This window comes from Lissotriton helveticus, chromosome 11 (assembly GCF_964261635.1).
Source record: "Lissotriton helveticus chromosome 11, aLisHel1.1, whole genome shotgun sequence".
In the NCBI taxonomy this organism is placed as follows: Eukaryota; Metazoa; Chordata; class Amphibia; order Caudata; family Salamandridae; genus Lissotriton; species Lissotriton helveticus.
The window spans coordinates 923,160,297-923,174,566 of NC_136072.1; the positions used below are offsets into that span (position 1 = coordinate 923,160,297).

Below are 14,270 nucleotides of genomic sequence, written 5' to 3' on the forward strand. Positions count from 1 at the left end.
GTTCTTACCCTGTTACAAAAGGTGCGATAGAGGTGGTTCGGGAGCAGGAAAGGGGTCAGGGTTGGTACTCCCGGTATTTCCTGATCCCCAAGAAGGTTGGCAGGTTAAGTCCTATCCTGGACCTCAGAGTTTTGAATCTGTTTTTCAAACAGGAGACTTTCAAGATGCTCACTCTAGCGCAGGTTCTTCAGGCGCTGCAACAAGAGGACTGAAAGGTGTCCATCGACTTGCAGGATGAGTATTTCCACATCCCCAAACTGAAGTCGCACAGGAAGTATCTCCGTTTTACGGTTGGGTCGCAAAACTACCAGTTTGCGGTCTTTCCATTTGGTCTTACTACCACACCTCGAGTCTTCACCAAGGTGATGGCAGTGGTGGCTGCCCATCTCAGGAGGTCGGGGATTCCAGTTTTCCCCTACGTGGATGATGGCTGTTAAAGGCAGGGTCTCCAGAGATGGTGGGTCATCATCTGCAGGTTACAACCCAGCTGTTGTACAAATTAAGTTTTTCGATAAAGGTATCCAAGTGTCACCTGGTGCCCTCTCAGCATAACCTGTTCATAGAGGCAGTACTGGATACCACTGTGTATCGGGCTTTCCCACCTCCACAAACGATTCTCGACATTCAGAAAATGATTCCCTTGTTTCACAATGGAGTGGTTGTTCCAGTTCTGAAGTTCCTTCGCCTGCTCGGTCTGTTCGCTTCCTGCATCCTTTTGGTTAACCATGCAAGCTAGCACTTGAGGGCGCTCCAGTGGTGTCTCTGCAGGAAGTGGTGTCAGCACAACTGAGATCTCCGGGAGTCAGTCAGGATCTCCAGAGAAGCTGCAGCGGATCTGTCTTGGTGGAGAGTGGAGGGCAACCTGTCTCAAGGAAAGCCCTTTCATCTTTCTCCATCGGTGGCCACAGTGATAACGGATGCCTCTACCCTAGAGTGGGGTGCTCATCTGGGGGATCTGGAGATCAAGGGTCTTTGGTCTCCAGTGGAAAGGTTGCTTCATATCAACCTTCTGGAATTGCGGGTGATACGTTTGGTGCTCAAGGCCTTTCTCCCTTCCATACGCCGTCAGTCGGTTCAAGTCCTGACTGACAACACTGCCGCAATGTGGTATGTCAACAAGCAGGGAGGAGTAGGGTCGTACTGTCTCTGCAGAGGGGTGCTGAATGTGCGTGCGGACAGTCTCATTCGATGGTTCTCAGCCGACCACGATTGGAGGCTTCATCCGGAGGTAGTTTGATACATCTTCCAGACGTGGGGAACTCCTCGGTGGACCTGTTTGTCACTCTCGAGAATGCTCACTGCCAGTCATTCTGCAGTCTCCAAGGCAGGGAGCGTTGGGGGACGTGTTTCAGTTGAGTTGGAGCTTGCCACTCCTTTACCCGTTTCCTCCCATACCATTGATTTCTCGGGTTCTGAGGAAGATTCGCCAAGACCAGGCCAGAGTTCTATTGATCGCCCCGGATGGCCAAGAAGGGTGAGGTATACGGACCTTCTTCACCTCTCATCGCACCCTTCGCTCCGTCTCCCTCTCAGGGCAGACCTCCTCTCTCAGATGGAGGGGCAGGTTCTACACCCCCACCTCCAGAGCCTACACCTTCATGCCTGGAGATTGAACGGCGCAACCTGAATTATTTTTCTCTCCCGCCTAATGAGGTGGATGTTATTTTATCAGCCAGGCGACACTCCACCAAGTCTGTCTACCCCTAAAGGTGAAATTTGTTAGATGGTGTGGAGAGCAAGCTATTGATCCTTTGAAAGCGCATCTTTCTGATGTTCTTTGTTTTTCACTTCATTTGGCTCAGCAGATTTGTGCTGTGGCTACTGTTAAAGGATATTTGTTGGCATTTCTTTGTTTGCCAGATCAGCCTTCTCGTTTTAAGTCTCCATTAGTCTTAAGGTTCATTAAGGGGCTTACTAACATGTTTCCGCCCACTCCCTTTATCATGCCCCAGTGGGATTTAAATCTGGTGTTAAACTTTTTAATGGGTTCCACATTCGAACCTATGCATAGTTGTCCTTTGAGACTACTGACATTCAAAAAGTTTCTTTCAAGTGGCTATCACTTCGGCTAGGAGGGTGAGTGAGCTCCAGGCTTTGAGTTCAAAGCCTCCTTTTCGGACCATACATGCTGAAAAGATGGTACTCAGGACCAGGGCTGCTTTTCTGCCTAAGGTGATAACTCCCTTCCATCTAGGACAGTCATTACCCTCCCTAATTTCTATCCTCCCCCTCACCCTTCCAAGGAGGAGGAGAGGCTTCATTGTTTGGATCCAAAGAGGGCGATTAGCTTCTATTTGGATAGAACCAAAGGACTTGCGTCAAGATGATCAGCTCTTTGTTGGCTATGCTGGTCGTCTGAAGGGCAAGGCAGTGCACAAGTGCACTTTATCCAGGTGGATCATCTTGTGCATCAAGGTATGCTACTCCCTCGCTGGTAAGGAGCCTCCTGTAGGCATTAGAGCTCATTCCACCAGGGCTAAGTCGTCTATTTCTGCCTTGTACAGGGGTGTTCCTGTGTTGGACAGCTGCAAAGCCGCAACTTGGGCCTCCCTCCACACTTTCGCGAAGCATTACTGCTTGGATTCTGAGGTGGGGAGGGACGGCCATTTTGTGCGCTCTGTTTTGCAAAATTTTTTGGTATAGAAGGATGGCCACCCTCCTCCGTGGGTTGGACTACTGTGGGATTCTATTCATAAGGTGAGGAATCCACACGCAGATGTAACCATCAGAAGAACAAGTTATTTACCTTTGGTAATGTTTTTTCTGGTGGATACAGTAGCTTCCTGTGGATTCCTCATGGTCGGTCCGCCCGCTTCGCCTCGCTGGCACAGAAAAAATGGGTGGAACTGACGTCCTCACGCCAACGTGGTCCTCTTATGGCTCCGGTGATGTCGTGCGGAGCCATGGCATTGTGACGACCTCATCGGCGCGGGGAGCTAAGAAAAATTTCAGCGGAATGCTGACACCAGGGAATATTCATAAGGTGAGGAATCCACAGGCAGATACTGTGTCCACCAGAAAAAGCGTTACCGAAGGTAAGTGACTTGTTGTTCTCCTCTTAATAGTGAGTTTCCTGGAGGATAACTGTGTTGCCCACGAGTCTCCAGTACTCAAGGATTCTTCTCCTTATAACTCTGAGGCCGTTAACATTCCAAGTTAACACTTTTAAGGTTCAAAGTTGACAACCCTGATGTATTAACCTAAAGGTAGGGACCTGGTTCATACCAACATGAGCTCCATAAAAACAACTTTGGCTGGCCTTCATGTCCCGGAGACTGCAGACAAGAAATCTGTAAGTGATGACCATGTAAGTGAGGTTGGTCCTCAGCTGCATCATGGGTGAACACTTGGAATCTATTACTGATTTCTAATGTCTCTCTACTTCCACACTGCCTCCCCTATACTAGTAATGTTAATACTCTACATGACGGGCCTAGACTGTTTTTTAGGTCTCGCCTGAGCCAGCGCATGCACAGATCTGGCGAGACATTTAGGGCCTGATGTAGGAGCCCTAATACCGGTCGGAAACGGCCGAATTCGGCCGTTTCTGATCGGTATTACGGTTTTCTTATGTAGGGGGCTACAGAAGTACAGATTGGGTAATTTTACCGATTCTGTACATTTACCGATTCGGTAAAATACCAAATCAGTAAATGTACAGAATCGGTAAATAGAGATGTAGGTGGCACTCTGAAGAGTGCCACAGGCCTTCAAGAGTCGGTATTTTACCACCCAATCCAATTGGGTGGTAAAATACCGAATCCAGGTGTGCATGCACATCTGTGCATGCACACCTGTGCCATGTGACACACAGACATGCCCTTACGGCATGTATGTGTGCCACATGGCACACAAGCCTATAATTGGGGTGCTAGAGGGTGTCAAAGTGACACCCCCTGCACCCTTGCAAGAATAGGTAATTACCGAATCGGTAAATACTGATTCGGTATTCCACATTGTTTCCTATGGTCTTCAAGGCCCATAGGAATCAATGGGGGATACTGATTCGGTATTTACAGAATCTGTAAATACCGAATCTTACAGATTCGGTATTTACCGAATCAGAATTACCTACATTCCCCCCCTCTAATTTACCACTTCTTAAATACCGAATCGGTATGATTCGGTATTTTAGAAGTGGTAAATTAGATTTACCTACATCGGGACCTTAGTGAGTGGACTTTAGAAATCCGACCACAAGCTTTTGCTTGTGGCCTAAAGCTTGCGGTTACGCGTGCGGGCACGCGCACAGCCGCCATCTGCCTTTCCTATCTCTTCCTCATTAAGCGTCATGCGCCATCTGCGCCCAAAGGGGATGATGGATGGAGTGTTGAACAATGCAAGCACTCACCCCCAGTCAAATGATCTGGGTTTAATCCATCATCATTCTTTAGCTCACTCCGCCACCCCAGTTCAGACATGCTATATGCAAATCAGTCTGATCCTGTGCCTCATGGGAACAGTCCAGCCCAAACTGCCAAGCCATGTCTTCCCTGGACCGGAAACAAGTATCCTGGGACCGGTTTCTGGCTAATCAGCTGTCATCAGCAAGGCTAGCTTTAATCCAGTGGCAAAGTGAGCAAGGGACACACGTCTCACCTTTGGGACCTTATAAGTGTTTAGGCATGCAACAGGTGATGGTGTTGCACCAAGGATATTGTGCTGCATAACTAAATACTTATAATCCTTGTTTGAAGTGGCCTAGGAGTTAGGAAGGAGTGATCCTCTTCCTTTTTCAAAAGGACTTATGATAAAGGTGTCTAAAGAGAAAGTGATTTTAAAGCGTAATGCTGTTTTGGCGCTTTTCCCCACTCATTCCTTAAAGTTGGTTAGTTCCCCAGATCAGTTTCAGGGCCAGTTGAATGGGGCTGTAAGGGAAACCTTAGAGGAAGGATTATTGTCTGCTGCTTTTATCTCCCACTTGCTCTCACATTATTTGTATAAGGCAGAAACCAAAATTGGTTTAATTCACGGCAAGGTGGTCAAAGTATTTTCCTGGTTTCTTAAGGAGTATCTAACGTTAAAGGGATCACACGCTCCCTGCTCCAAGCCCCTCACCACAGAAGGAACTTTCTTTTTACCTGCTGTCTCTTTCCTGGTTTCAGGAGAGTTAGCAGTCTTGTGGATTTTTTCTTCCACTCCCCCTCTCAGTTACACATTTGTTTATGCTCTGGGTTTTACTGGCTTATTTATATTCAACTATTTCTTACTTCCACTTTCATGCCTCTAATGATTTCATAGAACATCAGCTCTGTTACCTGGACATGGACTCTCCAGTGAATCATGCAAAATCTCTGCTGATTCAATTGATGCTGACCTGTCTTCATTCTGCATGCTGACTGCCTAGCTGACATTGCAGAGCTTCTGTTTTGAATGTTTACCTTTATTTACGCTAACCTCTGCATAATTGCTGTGGATTAAAATTAAAAAGTGTTTCTTTCAGTACAAATGGCTTACTAAAATAACATGAGATGTGGTCTACTAGACCTTGTTCACAAAAATATAATTTCCTTGATGACTGTATGTCGAGCCTATATCCACTAAGACCCTAATTTTCACGTGGCCTAAACTGCTCTAATTTAACCCTACAAATTGATCCACAATTGTTCAAATTCAGATAAATCGGCCAGCAAAACGATGGATGAGCCAAAATATAATCGTGGCTTGAGGATTACTTTTCCAAAAAGTCGAAATCCTAGAATTTGTAAAATGAATAAACATGATAACTCACCTTTTGTCTGTGCCGGCAGATTCTGAACTTAGAGCATCTCCGCTCTATGATCTGTGATTCAACTGATTGCACAATGTCTTACCTTGATGACCTTTGATTCATTGCAAGAGCTTACCTTTTTTTTTTTTTTTTTTTTTTTTTTACAAATTAGGTGCCTTTGCAGCTCATAGAGTCGGTTGAATGTCGGGATATATTTCAGCTGCATTTGACTTGCAAGGACTGCAAAGTTATCAGGTATGTGTCATTGCTTTTGTGCAAAGGAAATGTCAGTCTTTTTGACTGGAATGCCAAGCAGTAGTGCAGCATGGAGCCTCTTTTCTGGGGGCAGTAGCTAAGTGCATATTAAACTCATTAATTCTTTGTCTAGAAGTCAAGTAGTAATGATGTTCTAGGAACTGGAATCACTATGTCTCATTTAAATTCACAGTTGTGTTGAAAGAAAAATTATTTTACCAGGAACTATTGTCACAAATATTGGCAATAGATGTGTCACTTTCTAGGATGGACATGGCACAGGTTTCAGCTCCAGATTGAAGAGACTTGGCCTCACAGATGATGTACCACATTGTCCATCTGGTCATCAGGGATGTTCATTTGGTTCTGAAAATGTGTTACCCTTAACTCACTGCAATGCTCCATCCTAACCTTGACAACAGTGTATTTATTACCTGACTAGGCAATGCGACATAAGATGGAGACGGTCAATCAAAGCTGAAACATCTGCCATTGACCCGCAAAAAAAAAATCTCAGAACCGGGTCCACCTGCCAGGTTCACAGAATGTCGAAAATGTTTTAATGAAGACGGACTACACTGATGTAAAAGACTATCATAGTCAATCACAATAGAATGGGGGCAAGAGGAAATGTGAAAAAATGCAAACCCAATTCCCAGTAACTAGACTTTCAGCAAGTAGTACTGAAAATCAGGAGCACAATACCATTGGAAGAAACTCAAAGCTGGAGGGCCCAGTACTTCCACGGATAACACAAGAGAGGGGCAAGGACAATAAGGCGACCAGATGTAGATCTAGTCGTAAATGAAACATTCCACTCTCCACAACAGAATTGGTAGCCCTGATGTCCTGAATAAAGGACTCGTATTTGTACCAAAAAAAATCATGGCCCCTTTGAATCGCATACATAATTATATCAGTTTTTCATGAAGATCTGAGCTGCATTTTTTCTTTAATTCACAGTTCACCTCGGATCCTCTATATTCAAATACAGGAATAAAGAAAAAGTTGTAATTCTCCCACAGTTCCCTTCCCGAGGTTTGCTCAACTGAGAAAACAGTTGTTAAATAAATTAAGGCATTTAAAAACCTCCCCTCCTGAGTAACAAGAATAAAGTGAAGCATCACACCATTTAAGAGAGAAAGGACATAGTGATAAAAGAACGCTGACAGAGGAGCAGCAATCATTGCACAGAGGCAAGAGGCTTACAGTAGTGAGGGTATTTTCCTTATTTTGCACAGGACCAGTTATAAAACATCATAACAAGACCCGAACAGCTGGCTTTCAGTCAAATCAGGAGCCTGGTTTCCCTAAAATGTTGCTTGGTTGAATTGTGTTGAATGAAAAATTTCCTAGTAAGCATGACAGAAAGTTTCAATTCTATTAAGGACGCAGAGATGAGGATTATGCTCATCTTTCTTTAGTCCCTTTTAACAGCAGCTTCAACTTTCATTTAACATAAAACAACAAAAAAACTAGCATTCCCATAGTGCTTGCAGTAGGGGTCATCTACAGTCCACCAATAGGCAGTTCGCACCCTCCATTAAGGTGTGTGCTTCCTGTGTAACCTCCTCTTTCTTGACTGCCACGATCCTATCCTCAAGTCTCGTCCGTCCGTTTTGGAACCCTCAGAACCTGGAAGAGCCCAAAACAAGCCAATGACTGATCTCAAGGTACAACCCAGAAGCATCAGTAGAGCATGGTGCAAATTATACCATAATGTGAACAGTACAAAGCACTGACATCCTTGGTCCCCAAAGGGATCTTCAACTAAAGATTAAACAATATCAAAGCATATACTTATACCATACGCTAGAGTCTAACGTGAACTCACAGAACATTCCATTAGGCAGAGAAGGAGGGTGGGGTATGGAACATACCAAAAAGGAGAGGGAAAGTAAGGCAGGAAAGGGAACTAGGTTACAATATTCTCCTTCATCGATGTACATCTTACCGGGTTGGGAACAGGACTCTCAAGCCCTAGGCGGGAATAATCCTTGCCTCTGCGTCATTAATAGAATTGAAACTTTCCGTCATGATTACTGGGACATTTATCATTCTATGTCCGGACCAGAGGAGAGGATTATCCTGGTTCAAAGCTTATCTACCACCAATGACGCCATATCCATGACTGGTTCTCTTAAACATAGTCTGATGATCAGTCTGCGGTGTTTATAATATCTTCCAACCTGGCTCCCAAGAAAAAACCTTTGAAGCCATCACTCCCCTTACCGAATGGGCGCCAAACTGCGAGACATTAATACCCGCTTGTTGCATCACCCATCTGACCCAATGGGCTATGGTTAGTGGCGTAACCGCTTTAAAAGGTTTCCGTGGAGATATCCACAATTGGCGTTCTCCTGGTGGACTCGTTTCTTCCGTCATACTCTCATACTCTTTGAGGCATCTGACGGCGCACAATTTTGGTGAGTTTTCAAGAGCTGGTTAGGACAAAATCCTGGAATCTGATTTGATCCTGCGAACAATATGGAAGGAGACCCCTTGCGGGGTGAACACCCTTCCAGGGGTATCCAGTGTTCTAACATCAGATACTCGTCGACTTGAAACTAGACACAAGAGTATTGCCAGTTTGGCTGACACTTCCTTACGGGACAAATACTTGTTAGGTTGCCAAGATTGGCATAGGTGCAGAACCTTATTAACATCCCCTAGCGACGAATACCTGGGCTCCGGAGGAAGGGTGAGGCGAATACCCCTCATCAATTTACAGATCAATTAATGCTCCCCAACTGGTTGCCCTTGAATAGGTGCATGGCCAGCCTAAAATTGGCGACCTGTAAGAGTTGAGGCGCCAAGTCTTGTGATGCCATAGACACCAATAAATTCAGAATTGCTACCACCTTGCACCCCATGGGATCCCGGTCATTCCGAACACACCAATCTACCCATCCGGTCCAAGGTGATTTGTATCTTTTGCTTGTGCTGTCAGCCTAAGCTGCTCCCAGTAACCTCTGAGCATTGCTCAATAGGCCTGAGAGACTCCTGCGATGCTGGAAATCTGCCTGGCCACTAAGGGCATTCTCCCTTGCTGGATTAGAGGATGGGGAATGCCCTTGGGATCCTAAAGAAGAAAAGGATCTCGGGGTAGAAGGATTGGAGCATCCCAGTAAAGTTCCAGAAGAACTGGAAACCACACTTGAGACCACCCGTACGGGGCAATTAACACCACTTTTGCCTGTTGTCTGTGAATGTGCGCCGTGAGCCTCATCATTGCCAACGGAGGGAAGGCGTATCCCTTCTTCCTGGACCAATCGGGTCTTGCTTCTAGCTGAAGAAGAGCGGTAGCAGGTGGTCCAGACGGGACGCAAAAAGGCGTATGGAGAATCTGCCCCACATGTTGTGGAGTCTCCGAAAGGATGGAGGATGCAGCTGCCACAGGCTTGTGTCTGCCCAGCTCCTGGAGCACCAATCCTCTAGCACGTTAGAGGCTCCTGGGAGGTATTCCGCCGACACCGAAATGTTGTTGGAGAGACAAAATGTCCAAAGGTCCTTGGCCAAGTCAGCTAGAGCCTTGGACTTCGTTCCTCCGTGATGGTTGATGTAACAGACCGCCAAGACATTGTCCATCTTCAGAAGCACGTTGCAAGCCACCTAGTCCTTCCTCCAGCACTTGATTGGGAAGGAGCCCGACATCCATACTGGAGCCGGATTTCTTTGACGGACCACTTTCCTCCTGTAGAGGAGTCCCTGCAGCGCGCTCCCCAACCCGACTTGCTGGCATCGTACTCTATGACTAAGTCTGGATCGCATATTTAGAAAAAAGGGGACCCCTATAGATAACTGTTGCACCTGCTATACATGGGGAACAAACTGAATTAGAAAACGTCTATAGCAAAGTGACACAATCAAATTATTTTTTAGTTGATACAATCCAAGTATTAGATTGAGGATAGAAAGTCCAACTGTGTATAAATTATTTCAAAACACTGAAGTCTTCTCTTTTGATTTTATTATTGTAGATTATATATATCAAACAGTTCTTTAAAGATTTACATATATTTTATTCTTTTTTTGTGTATTTCTCTTTTGTTTTTTGTTTTCTTAAGATTATTTTTCTATATAACGAATGATTAGTTAAAAACATACAGGAAAAAATACATAACCAATAGACATAAAGCTGAATACAATGTTGAAGGCAAAGCGGTAGATGTCACAACGCGCGTTTCGGCTCTTGAGCCTTCTTCAGGTTACCGTCTACTCCTCTATGGATTATAGAAAACATATCTCAATAAATTTACATGACAAAAACCGATTATTTACAGTGGCAAAAACATATTATTTACAGTGGACTTTATTATATACATTTAATCAAATAAGTGTCTTCTTAATTGCAGCAAGGAAAAAATAAATAACTTTAAGAAGAATATCTTCATCTATATTGCAGAACAAGGGCATTATTTAACAGGCACGTCTAGCAGATATATACATATCTATTAAATCAATATCAGATCTTTGTATCTTCTTGGTTGTTTTCTTTCTATTTAATTGTTCATATATTTTGTATATCAGTAGATGGATAAACATTTCATAAATGTGGCAGTTGCATTGGGATCTCAATTCATGTTATCTAAAATTAACATTCTTTAGATTAATACTAAAAGAAAACCGGTTATAGGTTGCTGAAAACATCCTTAAATTAATCAGTTTCCTAAACCTATTCGGAGTGAACCTTTGATTAGCACCAATCATTCAGTGATGGCATAGTTATACGATTAGAGTTTATTGCTTATCACATGGGTTGAGATGAATACATTGTGAAGATCAACGGGCACCACATGAAAGATATCTACATGATTGCAGCAGCACTTTATAACATAATTTAGTAGCAGCATAACTTAATATTTAACTACAACATTAAAATTCCAGAGATCTATAATGTATCAACTCTCTAATATTGATTATTAGGGTTGTAGTTATAGTCCATAATTATTCCTATACTTACAAAATTTGTGCGAACTCAAACCTTATTCTTAGCTCATATATACCAGGTGGATCGATATTTGGGATGTCTTGGTATCTATAAAAAGATATAGAGTGGCAGAGTCTCAATTGATATGCTAATTTTAAACGTTCGAAATGTGCATATAGTCTCCACTTAGTGATATTTAAACAACAAACTATCAAAAGAACCATGATTCCTATTATTGCATAAAGTAATAGGTTATAAATAATTACTTTGTACCTTAACATTCAGGTGGTTGAGATCCAGAAGCATATGTATAATATTTGTCGATGAATAGAGATGATATCTATTAAATAATCATAAACATGTATGAATGCATGTTCATATAAAGATTGTGTGGAAAACAGATTATAGCAAAAGTATCATATAATTACCTAGTGATCTTTAGTATACGTCCTGTTCGTTTTTTACAGTTTCTAGATACTTAATATAATGTAGATCTGAACTTCCTGGACAGGAGAAATGGGAATAGGAAATATCTATGAAAATTTGCCTAGGAGCAGATGGTAATAGTAGTAACAACGGCTTTAAGATACATGTTGCGTAATGTCAGATGTACTCATAAGTGTATATACCTTTATTGTGGGGTTATAGCGAAAATATATAACGATGGCAAACGATAAAATCAGCAAATAAATCAGTCCGTATCTGTGAATAAAACATATATATGGAGATGTTTTAGTCATTTTGTCCAGGCATAACGACACCTATGTCTTTATTACAGGAGTCTATCATATCGATAAAAAATTATTATCCGTTTACCTGGAGGTAGCTAGAAAGTTGTTTCCCGGGGGTTGAGATCTACTTAGCCGATAACAATCGTGTTGCCATATCTATAGAAAAAGGATATATATATATATATATATAGAGAGAATTTAATTAGCTTTCCGCATTTGGAGGCTTTTGTGTAAAATGTATCGCTATATAGTAATCCATCTATTGAGAATAGATTTGCTTATATCTTTATAAGTTTCTATTATTCAGGGGAATTATTATGGCTTACACTACTTCACAAAATAGTGGTAGCTAAATTTATATGGCAATGCTCTTGTACGTTTAATTACGGATCTATTTGCACGCACCAAGACAACATGAGTTCAAAAGTGTGTGCAAGCTAAAAAAATATATAGCAGTGATCTTATACGTTTAAATAAGAAAACTGTTCGCATGCACCCATAAATACAAAAGAATATGACGTGATTAAGTTTAAAAGTATGTGTCTCGGACGGCAGACACATGCTGATAAATTCACAGAACCACAGCGAAATTGACGCCGTAAATATTGTCTCTCACCTGTGCGAAAAAGCTGATGGTCGACCGCCTCTGAGTGAGAACGCTCAATAGGGACAGCCGCTTCGCAATAGTAGGCTGCTTTATATAGTTCAGGTGACATCAATTAGGGGAAAGAAAAAAGATAGATGTAGAAATGGGACTGACGCTACATTTCAGAGATGGTCAATGTACTCGTTAGATTCGAAGTTTGAAATAGAAATAGGACAATTGGATCGTTATAGACCGGATGTGAAGGTTAAAGATAGTCTGGATCGCAGCCAAAGATGGCTCTGCCATTCCAGGCTTCCATATGATCCAACCACCACCACCTCATCTCCGTGCGCACTTCCTCCGTAATGGTCACCTGATGGGAATACTGCAGACCTCTGCGCAGGTGAGAGGCTTTTAGTCGCTGCAAAGCCCTGTAGTGGCGCGTTCCTGGGGAAGATCGCCTGAATTGAAGAAGCAAAAAAGGCTACCTGTGTCAACGAGGTGGAGGAGCGAGCTAGCATTTGCCTCAGTTCTCTGTGTAACTTGGGCATCTTCCTCGCTGGCAGACTCAGAGTGCGGGTCACCAAATATACGGTAAATCCCAGAAGGTCACCTGTTTGGATGGGGTCAGGAGAGATTTCTTGGCATTGACTACAAACCCCAGGTCCTGGAGGAGGTCTACCACTTCTTGCAATTGCTGCGAGAGGCGAAGGGGGCATTGGTCTAGGAGCAGGATGTCATCTAAGTCAATAATGAGACGTTAGCCCTTGGCCCTTAGTGTTTCCACTACCGGTTAGAGGACCTTGGTGAAGCAACAAGGGGCCCACCCTTAAATGGGTAAAGGGAGAAAGGCTCACCCGATGCAGCCGGGGGTTGGCCTCTGGCTGTTAGCCACCGCGACCTTTGTAGCCTCGATGCGATTGGAAGAACTCTGGTCTCCCTGGTTCTTGTGCTCTCTTGCCGCCTCTTTGAGGGCTTCGGATATAAAAGCGGCCGGTCGAGCGCCCTCTGCCACAACAGGCCCCAACAAAAACCGTAGGTGGAAAACTTTTTTAATGGAGAACTGCTCCTTGTCCAAGGACGTAAAGGTGGCTACCCGTTAGTGATAGATTCCTTACCTTAGAATTACACCCAGGCATCAGACTGGGTCCGTTCGCAATAGTCCTGCGCGTCGGTAGGTGTTGTTGTGCGGCTCCGCGTACGTAGTTGGCGTCCTAGTCACGGAGATGGTGTCGTCGGAGCTACTTAGACGTGCCCATGCGCGCTGACGTTAGTACTTTATTTTTCCGCTCCAGCATGGGCAGATCCGGAGGGAGCGGTACCCCCAGTCACTTTTTGACGGAGTTTTTTTTGGGACTTTTTTCTCTGTTTTTTTTGTCTTTTGTCGCACAATGTCGTTGACGGGCCCGCACCGTGAGTGTCTCTACTGCCTGGGGCGCGACCACGACTCCGAGTGATGCCCCGAATGCCGGGCCATAGCTCCGAAAACTTTGCGGGAGCGGTCCCGGAAGTTGCGGGAGGCCCGGGAGTCTGCTGTGTGCCGTTCAAGGTCCCTGTCCTGTGGGAGGTCGAGGGACCTGTTGCGGAGCCGCTATCACCATCGTTCAATGAAGTCTTGGCACTCGGATTCAGGTAAGATGAAGCACAAAATGTCTCAGAAGCGTTGTCGCTCTTTGCCTTCCCCTAGCCTGTCGCGTGACATGGCTGAGGGTGTGGGTGGTGCCACCCTCGCGGCTCTGGCAGAGCCTGCGCCGTTGCTGATGGCCTTCCCGCCCTTCCCGGGTCCGTGGGCCACTTCGGTCCAGCTACAGGTCTTCCGGTCAGCCATGAAGCTCCTTTTTGGCCCAGCCGGAACTCCTTCGGGCCGCGCGGGTCCGACTGGGGGTCCTCGCTCTTCGTGACCTGCTCCGGCACCAACATCCTTGACGACTCCTGTCTTGACGCCGCGAGACCCCCATGGATACACGCATGGATCCCAGCCAATGTGGGGTGGCCTCACACGACCTACATTGACATTGACGTCTACGGCACCGGCGGCTCCATTGCCGACACCGTCCC

General features: G+C 44.6%; 1 protein-coding gene across 17 annotated transcripts in view; it reads left to right on the forward strand.

Annotated features, from left to right (window-relative positions):
- MTMR3 (myotubularin related protein 3) overlaps nucleotides 1-14,270 on the forward strand; it is a 1,335,997-nt gene that overhangs the window by 511,898 nt on the left and 809,829 nt on the right. For all 17 annotated transcript variants that reach the window (XM_078667211.1, XM_078667215.1, XM_078667214.1 and 14 more), the window contains one exon: nucleotides 5,883-5,965. In XM_078667211.1, the coding sequence (XP_078523337.1) occupies nucleotides 5,883-5,965 (83 nt within the window). The remainder of the gene's footprint in view (nucleotides 1-5,882; nucleotides 5,966-14,270) is intronic.